This window comes from Corythoichthys intestinalis, chromosome 2, assembly GCF_030265065.1.
Source record: "Corythoichthys intestinalis isolate RoL2023-P3 chromosome 2, ASM3026506v1, whole genome shotgun sequence".
Lineage (NCBI taxonomy): Eukaryota > Metazoa > Chordata > Actinopteri > Syngnathiformes > Syngnathidae > Corythoichthys > Corythoichthys intestinalis.
In genome coordinates this window covers 40,123,353-40,133,967 of record NC_080396.1, presented here as the reverse complement: position 1 = coordinate 40,133,967, position 10,615 = coordinate 40,123,353, and the positions used below count along the sequence as shown (strand labels likewise).

General features: G+C 39.4%; 2 protein-coding genes across 7 annotated transcripts in view; one reads left to right on the top strand and one right to left on the bottom strand.

The window, feature by feature from the left end:
* Window positions 1-193: 193 nt before the first annotated feature.
* Window positions 194-5,525, top strand: lzic (leucine zipper and CTNNBIP1 domain containing). 3 transcript variants are annotated; one of them, XM_057822078.1, is made up of 7 exons: window positions 194-381; window positions 576-687; window positions 3,451-3,586; window positions 3,851-3,949; window positions 4,032-4,127; window positions 4,226-4,301; window positions 4,385-5,518. In XM_057822078.1, coding segments are annotated over exons 2-7 (465 nt in total). In that variant the 5' UTR covers window positions 194-381; window positions 576-685; the 3' UTR covers window positions 4,441-5,518. The 3 variants fall into 3 exon arrangements, with proteins under 3 accessions (XP_057678061.1, XP_057678053.1, XP_057678044.1); XM_057822070.1 differs by having other exon boundaries at window positions 576-691; window positions 4,385-5,510; XM_057822061.1 differs by lacking the exons at window positions 194-381; window positions 576-687 and adding an exon at window positions 726-3,364 and having other exon boundaries at window positions 4,385-5,525.
* A 46-nt stretch (window positions 5,526-5,571) lies between these two features.
* clstn1 (calsyntenin 1) overlaps window positions 5,572-10,615 on the bottom strand; it is a 55,281-nt gene continuing 50,237 nt past the window's right edge. For all 4 annotated transcript variants that reach the window (XM_057822019.1, XM_057822037.1, XM_057822027.1 and 1 more), the window contains one exon: window positions 5,572-8,005. In XM_057822019.1, the coding sequence (XP_057678002.1) occupies window positions 7,811-8,005 (195 nt within the window). In that variant the 3' untranslated portion in view covers window positions 5,572-7,810. The remainder of the gene's footprint in view (window positions 8,006-10,615) is intronic.

Here is a 10,615-nt window from a genome sequence, read left to right as displayed (position 1 = left end):
TAAGATGGCCGCCAATCACCAACGTCGCCGACTCGAACTTTTTATATCTAGTTATATATACATACGACATATCTGTGGTTCGGCTGCCGTAATAAACTTCCGGTATGAAAAAAACGTCACATCAATGTAGCCCATTCTGAAAGCTGATTGGCTGAGTCGACCGGGAAGAATTAGCGAACCGCGCCCACATTTTTGAGCTTTGTTCAACGTCACTAACAAACGCGACTGAAACGTACAACAACAACAACAACACAAAAGAGGCAGTTCTTTAGACCGCTCGAAAGGTAGAGAGGTCGGATTTCAGTCGCTACATATATGAAGTGGGTGTTGACTATTTTGCTCTTCAATTGTGCCACGGGACCAAGTTGTTTACAAATCCTGGTGAGCTTTAGTCCCTTAATTAGCATGCTAGCTAACTAACGTCAAACCCTAACTTGGTTAAGTACCTGAGTGTGATTTGGCAATACAATATCGCTCTCCTCATTGTGACTCATCCCTAATGTTGTACCGGTTGCACGTGAACTTGACGTGTGATTTAAAAAAAAAAAAAAAAAATCATATTCTGTGTTTAATAGGTCTAAAGCGTGAGAATGGCTTCCCGTGGAAAGTCAGAAACTGGCAAACTGAGACAGAATATGGAGGAGCAACTAGACAGACTGATGCAGCAGCTGCAGGATCTGGAGGAATGCAGGTTGTCCAATAAACATACTGGCTGGCGTTTGATTTTAAAACTTAAGTACTAAAGCAGGTGCACGGTGGTTTGGTGATAGTCCGTCTGTCCTATAGTTTTGATGTTCTGGATTCGAACGTCTGCTCCAGGCATCTAGTGTAGAGTTTGTATGTTCTCACCGTGATTTGTGTATGTTTTTACAAATACTGAGAATTCCTCCAACTTTTCAAAAACATGCATGTTTGATTCATTGAAGACTATATTATAGTTGCCGACCTCAAAAGTCCGTGGGTCAGATCCGACCTGCCTGATCAAAGTTTTTGACCCAAAAACGCAAATCGTTATCCCCACCCCTTCTACTGTGTTTGGTTTGGGTTTCCATGTTTTTCTTCTTAAAGCAACACTAGGTAACTTTTCAACCTTTATAAAATATTTTCATAACATTTGACGACTGGGTTGTCGATTGTCATCGCCGATCGGCAAACCGCCCGGCGGAGAGCAATTTACAGCTCGTTCCCCTGCTACTACGGACAAGAGAGCTAGCCGGGGAAGCAGCTGGACACTGACCGCTGACCAAACCGGCCGACGTCGGAGGAGCGTGTAGCTGCCAAATGGTCAACACGAATATGGAAAATAATGCTTTACTACACGACGAAGACGTAAACTGCGAGAGACTCGGTGGTGGAGGAGGGCGGCAGCAGTTGTTTTGCAGCTAACATGTGTAGCTAATGTGTATGAGGAGAGCTTTTTACATGCCCATCCATGATCAAATGTAAGTAGTCCTTTATTTAAAGAAAGTTTGTAGTGTTTACTTTGTAATCGCTGTATTTGCGGCTATTTTTAACTCAAAGCTGCAATTTCTGATTGGTCGGAAAATTTGAAAGAACACTGGGCACATGAAGAGGGGAATAAGCCGAGTGTAGTGCTCTCTCGGCGGGGGGATGTGCGACAAGCTGCCGGTCGTCGGCCGAGTGGACACGGAGCATGTCAGCCACAAAATGCAAGCCACCTACATATTAAAATGATCCCAGTATTTGACATAATACAAAATACGATGTTTACTCACTTCCTCGTAAGTCCCATGGTCCCACAGTAGTAGGGCTTGTTTTGGCCACTATCCACCGGTGAATGGGAACCTTTTGAAACTCCAAAAAGGCGCACACGCCTCTCCCTCGTACAGTAAAATGTTTCTGCAGCCGTTTGGCTGGCCTGTTGCGAAAAATAAACGTATCAATCCGCAAAATCAGCTGAATCCTTAGTCCTTCTCATACAACAGTACGGCTGTATAGCGAAGAGGACTCCTTCCTCCGTACACGTCACAGCGCCCTCTTATCTCAACTCGAGACTGTTTTGCTGGAAGTCACTCATTTTCACGGCGCGGGATTAAAAAAACTAAATAAATATAGCTTCCACACACCTCCAAGCAGTCAATTTCATTCAGGAGCAGGGGTCGCGTTAACCGAATATTTTCCGTCGTTGACCGGTTTTTTAAAACGACGGAAAAAACTGAAGTCCATCCGTCATTTTGACAGGTTGCAATTCACACCCCAGACCACAGGGTGGCGAGTGAGCATATTAATTAGCTATTGTCTCTCTTGATGCATGACGTCGTTGGCCTTACTCGGAAAAATGTCAAGGCAACTGAGTGTTTGCCTGGCATGGCCAGACTGTTCTCCCTGTATTTTTCAAACACGGAGAGAAAAGTCTGGGACACAGCCTCTTGAGTAGGTACAAAATCAATCGACAAATCAGATTTGTTTATGTGCGTGACGTGTTCTTCACGAGCAACGTCACTCTTGCGCGCCGAAAGTCGTCTCTACATCAACACGGATGGCGACGGGAGAGCCGAGAATATGTTCTAATCCGCGGTAAATTCAGTTTTAAATGAGCTAAAACACATCGACACGAGTCATTGACAACAGTCTGTCTCGCGCTAGCCATGTTGAATAAACTCCGTTCTCCTCGTATGTTTACTTCCGCGCGCAAGTCCCTCGTCCTGCCCTCGTCGCTTTGCTAACGGCACGTCTGCCCGTTGCTGATTGGTGCACTCCGCTGTCTGTTTGCCTCTTGTTCGGACGGAATATTTATTAAAAATGAATGAAAACTAAATACTATTGAATATGTCATTATTATCATTTTTTAAATGTAAGTGACGGGTAAAAATAGATTATGACCGGAATTTTATGACACTGTCAGTCAAAATGACAGACAACGAAAAAGTCTAGCGCAACCTCTGTTCAGGAGCATAAAATACCGCGTGTATTATGAAATAAACATGCTTTTTCGTGTCACAGGCACTTTAAGGCAAAACACTACCGCTTTTGTCCATCGCCAAAATCGACCAAAACTGAAACGTTACCTAGTGTTGCTTTACCAGTTGTGACAAGAATGTATTAACCAAATCCTATCCATATTCTAGATAACTCATCCTCACGAGTGTTTCCCTCTGATTTCAAAGATGAAGTCCAGCTTGTATTTGCTGCCAGCCAATCACAGGCCACACATAATCAAGAACTGCTTACAATTCACATTTAAGGACAATTTCAAACAGCAATTCTCTGGAAGCAGAAGTGAGTCATTGAACCATATTGTGCGAAGTGAGCCAATAAAAACTGGGCAGTGGGCCACAGTTGTGCCGCGAGCAGCACTTTGGACACCCCTGAGGGGTGAATTTGGGTGTGAATATTTGTGCGAGTGAGTCCTGTAGAAAGTGGATGGATGCTTGGGGAAATCTTTTTTTTTTTATAGTTACCTCATTGTTGACAGTGTGTGTATTACAGGGAAGAGCTTGAAGAAGACGAATATGAAGAGACAAAGAAGGAAACATTGGAGCAGCTGAGTGAGTTCAATGACTCGCTGAAGAAGATCATGACAGGAGACATGACTCTTGTGGATGAACTCAGCGGCATGCAGCTGGTATGTGCAGCGGACACACTTGAGTCTTGTGACTTCAGCAAGATTTACAGGCAATTACCCAGAATGACCCTCAATAATGGCAGATGGAAATTTAACTATGTCGATTGAAAATGTGAGGGGCTCCCACACGAGAAGATTGGTGGGGAAATGATCTTTTACGCTTATTAATTGATCAATTCCATAAATTATCAAAAATCTTTGATGATCCATTATTATGCCCATCAGTAGTATCCAACTGATTGTCACGTTTATTATTTTATTCAGGCCATACAGGCTGCCATTAGTCAAGCATTCAAAACTCCGGAGGTGATCCGACTTTTTGCTAAGAAGCAGCCAGGACAGCTTAGAACCAGATTGGCAGAGGTTTGATATGTACTGTATTTGGTTTCATATCTGTTGCCTTCCGACATTTCCCACTGACCTCGTGTGACATTACTGAGCACAGATGGACCGTGACGTCATGGTGGGGAAGCTGTCTCGGGGCGATTACACTCAGCAGAAAATGGAGGTGCTCACAGCACTAAGGAAGCTGGGGGAGAAGGTGAGTGAGTCAAATAAAACAATGCTGATAAACATAGACCAAATGTGTCCTACTTGTTTCTAACTTCCAGCGGTGAAATGTGCCCCTTATTTTGACAGCTCACAAGCCAGGATGAGACTTTCCTTGTCGAAAACGCCACAGCTACTCTGAACCAGTTTGAAAAAGTGACAACGGGTGAGGAAAATGACACTTTTTATGACTACAAATTAAATGTAAATGGTTATCACATATTCATATTTTACATGTTTCTTTTCTAGGATCTGAAGATAAAATACTGGCATTAGCAAGTTCTGGCGTTAAAACTAAAGCATAGCACCCAACATTTACAAATTTTAATGTTTTATTAAGTATTTTGAGGAGAAAACTGAACAGGTGAATGCGCTTGCAAATAACAAATGCACTTGTGTTTTTTGTTGTTGTTTTTTTTTGCTGTAGATGCTTTTTAATAGTACTCTTTTATATGGTTTAGTATATTTATGTGTTTGGTCCAGCAGGTACAAGAATGTGATTCACTTTAGTGTTGCATGTTGCTGTTTTTCTCCAGTTGATTGTTTATCTGAAACAAAACCTTGAATGTGAAAAGTGTTCTTTGTCGTGGTATAACTTGTATCAAATGGCACATTATTTTTACATTGGAGTATTGGGGCCCTTAAAAAAATAATGGCAGCAATGGTAAAAGGGTGAAAAAAAAAAATAGAAATGAATGCCTCTTGTCTGATAAATTCTGACTCTTAAAAAATGCTTAATCATGTAACTTAATTTCATTGAAATGACGTGGCAATTGTCAAACTAATTAAAAGTCCAGACTTTATTGTGGTAGCATAAATTTATAACAAAGCAAAATTGATTTCTATGTAAGCCCTAATACTCCATATATTTTACAAGACTTTTAAAGCATTGTTTCCATATGGCATGAAGAACCTTCTTTGGACAAAAATGATTGTGGAGCTGGGTATGAACGTCACCTGCTTAGATTCCTTTTAAGAACATTTCTCTATTTTATTCCTCAACCAACCTCTCTTTCATATAAATAAATCTCAGCTTTTTATCTTGTTTCCGTGCCTTCATTTATACAACAGATTTTGACCACAAAATCAATTAGACGACCAATGAATTAAAGAAACATGCCCAACCTTCCCGCACCACACTCTCTGTAGCACAGATTTAGCTAGGTTGGCCATTTTGTACTTGGGCCTCTACCTTTTTAGTATTACAAAATATACAAATCTTACCACATTGCAATGATTTATCAATTCCACACAACCACACAATATACAGAAAATAATGCAGGATCCATGCAACTGAGTGAAGAAATTAATGTTTGGAATAAATTGACACAATATGATGTATGTATAAGTGTGTAGGGTGGGGTGGGGAGTCAGTGGTCTGATCTACAATAATGTTACTGTACATTTAAAATAAAATAAAAAAGCAGAAGGCAATATTCCATCTCATTTTCCTTTATTTTGTTCATGAGCAAGCATCAACTTGACTACAGTTTGCCTGTCTATTGGTAGTAGAAAAGTGAGAGCAGCTCCAACAAGCAGAAAGGAACCTTTCACCACCAACTTGCAAAACATTTCCACATTTTGATCAATTATGGCCCAGAAAATAAGAAAAAGGGGGTGTTGTAGATGTGTAAAAGAGAAGAATGAGTGGATCACGTCTCTGCACTCCTGTCTCACACATCTTGAAATGTCTTGAAATCTTGTGGTTCATGCGACATTAGAATTGTGTTATCAATTTTTTTCTGGAAGTGTATGACTAAGACATTCATTGGGGCAAGTGATGTGGGGCTGATCACAAATCTGATTTGTTGGTGCACATACAGGCACGCCCCCCAACACTTCCCACACACATACAAAAACATTTTAAATGTATCAACGTGATTCTTTCCCTGACCAAAAAAAAATGGGTAAAAAAGCCATTTAACTGAAAGGCGCACACTCACACAGGATACTTGCGTAAGCTGCCAAAGCTTTGTCATTAGGTACTGTACATCTGGTTAAAGGTGGATTTAGTACAATAGCTTTAGAAGATACACCATGAAACTACTGTATATTAGCTACACACCAACATGTACACATCGACGGAGTGTAAAATCAAAACTAGCCAGACTCATTAAACTCAGTATGAAACCGAGCATCTTACAGTTACAAATAAACAAATTAAAATGCCATTAATACAAGCAGGGCTTTGTTACATCTGCTCATTGCACTGACCAGCAAAAGGCACTCCCATCATCAGGCCTGCAGGGGGCGCCAAGGAGAGGGCTTTCCATGTAAAATTAGTGTACAGTACGTTTGTAATGTATTTGCATGCAAACGCATCATTCTTCTCCTCGGACTCACTAACTTAACGATCTCGAGCTCTTTGCCTTTTTTACAAAGCTAAGTGAGATGTTGAGTCCGTGATCAGATATAGTCCTTCAATTGCAGCAATCGATTTAAATAAAGCGGAGCAGGAGAACAGACGTACTCATTCCGATTCATTCCAGAGTTAGTGACCCTTTAGATTTCTGAAATTTAGAATGTGAATCAAAGTTTCATTTGGGGCGGGCAATAACAGTGTTGTCAGAAAGGAGAATCAAGATGAATTTTCTTAAATTTTTAACCATTTTGTCCTCACATATATCCTGTTCAAAACCAAATTGTGACTATTTAAACATTTCAAAATTAGTTTGCATTAACTCTTTTGAATCAGTGTATGATCGCTGCCAGTCCTCCTAGTTTAAATGGATTGGACGTCAATCACCGTCAATGAGTTAAAACAGCTGCGTGGTGGCCAATTTGTTTCACGTCACAAGACACTTTACTTGAAACCGTTCTGTTCCTTTGAGAATAACGCCGAGGATGGAAAGTTGTCTTAAAGCTGCTCACGGCCCACCCTAGCAACCGTCGTCCACTTGCACGTTGTGCATCCCGTCTGTACGACAGTGAGCCCAAGTGGGAATGAAACGGATTGACGTGCAAGCAAAACGATAATTGAGTGTCCTCTGTGCACAGAAGAGAATACAAACGGATAAAAAACAAACGCAACAACAACAAAAACAACTTCCTTAAAACATTATCCATGTAAGCCGTCAATTTTGTACACATTTTCAGCGACATGCTACAACCTGCGTGACACAAATAGTAAGCATTTTAGCTATTGGACCCTGTGGCGGAGGCCTTCACGAGCACGTTGACTAATTACATGGTTTCTTAATATTTACAACATTTTAAAAAGAAATGGATCTTTCTACATATATGACTTCTTCATGCACTAAAAGGTTAAAAAGCAAAGCAAAGAAAAACAAGCAAACGATGGTCTAGTTACTACAAGCCTTAATTCAAGTCACTGGTCTACCAGTGGGAAATTTTAGCTTCAAAAACTAATCAAGTAATGACTCTGAAGCCTTGTGTGGGAGAGAAAACTAAAAAGTGCACGATTGGTTTCCTCACACACTGGAAAAGAAATGTTGGCCAAGATTTCCTGTCAATACAAATATAATAAATTAAATAAAACAAGGCGCTGATGACTACACAACACTGAGTACCGCCACTATGATGACAAAAGGGAAACCTTGACTGGGATTTTTTTTGTTTTTTTTTAACGTCACGGTTCCTTGTATGGATTTGATGAGGATGAACAGCTAAGTGAGTGCAAATTAGTGATGTGTTTGTGTGGGTGCATGTGTTGTTCTAGTAGGTGAGGGTAGAGTCGTCCCACTCCAGCTGCTGCTGTCTGCTAGCTCCCTGCTGGTCTTCCTGCTCGCCGCCCTCGTCATCCTCGCTGCTCTCCGAATCGGCGCTCGTGATATCGTCTTCCTCCTCCCCGTCCTCGCTTTCCTCCTCCTCTTCCTCCTCCTCCTCGCTGCTGTGCTGGTCTTCGTATGTCTGCGTTCATGAACAGGTACGGAAAACCTTCAGAACTCGTGCTTTATAACCACCCTAAGAAATCTGAGAGCTTAGTTTTGTAATAAGCAGCATGATGAAAAAGCCATTTTTGGCATACCAGAATCTTTGGGTTTTTTTGTGGGGGGTTAAAATGAAAGTCACTTATGAAATGCCTAGGGCTGTCAAACGATTAAAATTTTTAATCGAGTTAATCACAGCTTAAAAATTAATTAATCGTAATTAATCGCAATTAAAACCATCTCTAAAATATGCCATATTTTTCTGTAAATTATTGTTGGAATGGAAAGATAAGACACAAGGCGGATATATACATACAACATACTGTACATAAGTACTGTATTTGTTTATTGTAACAATAAATCCACAAATGGCATTATTAACATTCTTTCTGTTAAAGTGATCCACGGATAGAAAGACTTGTAGTTCTTAAAAGATAAATGTTATAGTTACAAGTTATAGTAATTTTATATTAAAACCCCTCTTCATGTTTTCGTTTTAATAAAATTTGTAAAATTTTCAATCAAAAGTAGAGTTAATATAATAATAATAATAAGAAGAAGAAGAATAAAAATAACAATAATAAGAATAGAGTGACCAAAGTCTGAGTATGTTTTACGTGTATTTTGCATAGCTATTTTGATATGGAATGCCAGTTCATTTTGCATTGTTGTTTAACTGTGAGAATATCGCCTCATTACTATAGACTGAAGTGCTTTTCTTTTTGTGAACATCATTTTTTTTGAGGGGGATAGGAATATTATTTTTGTTGTGCTTTCACTAAACGATACTTATGTTTGTTGTGAAGGAGTTGCCGAAGCTTATGCCAATAAACGGCGCGGTCCAAAGAACGCCTGTGTCCACTCGCCTTTATAAAATATATATCTCTGTACATATCTTACCCAAAATACAACAAGAGACACATAATTGCCACTAAAAGAAAGAAAACTTACCGAAGTACGTGTAGAGCACAAATAGCAATTTGCATTGCATTGTGCATACAGCATAAACATCTCACAACTACTAATCCTCCCACGTTTAGAAGAAATAACATTAGTATGGAATGGCGCTGCCCCCAAGCGGCCGGTGGCATTCTCTTCACTCTTAATGTCCATAAACGGCCTCATTGTAATCTGTTTGAGGCAATGTGCGAGCGGGTCATTCAGTGCATGCGTTAATTGCGTCAAATATTTTAACGTGATTAATTAAAAAAATTAATTAACGCCCGTCAACGCGCTAATTTTGACAGCCCTAGAAATGACATAATTTTTCTGCTGTTGAGAACTACTGCTCACACCTTTTCCTCTTCAAACATGGCATTATTCCTAATGCTGTGTTTAGTAGAGCTCACCAAAGTAACCTTCACAGACATAAAGGTTTAATTTTTAAATTTATAAATCCTCATCCAGTGAACAATGCAGCAATTTGGAGAAGGCCTTTTTTTAAATTAAGGTAGAGTCAGTCATATTCCGAACACTGTGGTTAAATAAAATTAGATCCAAGTTAACACTTAGACTCCACCATCAGTTGAAAAGACAACTCCCACAGACATCGCGCCACGCCTTCCCGGAGGAGGCCGGTCCATGCAAAACGTTGAGTTGGCTTTCACTGTGATAAACTCAAACACACACTGCGTTTTAATGCTGGATTTCGGTGTAAACAGGATGAAGGTTTTATTGCATACAAGCCGGCAAGAGTGTGTCAAGAGTGATTTGGTCAAGGATTCAAGGTAATTATTATATTAAATAGACATAATATTAAACATCCACTTTGAACCCTTGTGAAAAAAATGGATAAAATTAGTGTAATTTTGGCTTGAAATAATATTTACATAAAATGAATGATAACTGCCAGTTTTCTGCTTTTAACCAAGAATTTAGGCTGTTTTACGTTCATATCCATAGAAATTCCCAATTTTAGCATTTATTTACAAGAATTTTCAACTTAAAAAGCTCTTTGTTTCGTGACGGCCGCCATGTTGGATTACACAATTCTGTAACTTTTGCTTGAAGTGTTCACGTAAAAGAAACGATAACGGCCTGTTTTTGCTTTTAACGAAGAATCTAGACTGTTTTACGTTCATATCTATAGAAATTCCGCGATTTAAACATTTATTTACAAGAATTTTAACTTAAAAAGCTCTTTATTTTGTAATGGCTGCCCTGCTGGGTTTTGTATTTCTACATGGAATTCAACCTAACAAAATTGTGATTGTATATAGAAAAATGCAAATTTTGCTTTTGTAAGATGATTCTGCATGTTTTCCGGAAGTATTAAGTTTCTGGTGTGAAAATTGAGTGATCTATTAGCTGTTGAAAACTTGCACTAAATTAAAAAAAAAAAAAAAAAAAAGTTGCTATTTTGGGCAACTGATCCCGAAAATATAGGTGATTATCTCTGCATTTGGAGATTTCTGTGCATTTAGCGTAAAATTTGAGAATTTTATAGCCATTTTAAGTTTTGTTATACTTGTATAAAAAATAATGAATCGGGATTTTATTAGGGAACAACATTAAATCCTTTGATGTTGCTGCTCATGGAGACTCATATATGCCTTAGGGAAGTGCCTGTTTTGGTTTTAGGTCGCTAGCG

Coding starts and splice junctions, on each gene's coding strand:
- lzic (XM_057822061.1), top strand. CDS start 3,129: ATGAAGTCCAGCTTGTATTTGCTGCCAGCCAATCACAGGCCACACATA. Junction 3,587..3,850: donor AACTCAGCGGCATGCAGCTG/GTATGTGCAGCG, acceptor TATTTTATTCAG/GCCATACAGGCTGCCATTAG. Junction 4,128..4,225: donor TAAGGAAGCTGGGGGAGAAG/GTGAGTGAGTCA, acceptor TTATTTTGACAG/CTCACAAGCCAGGATGAGAC.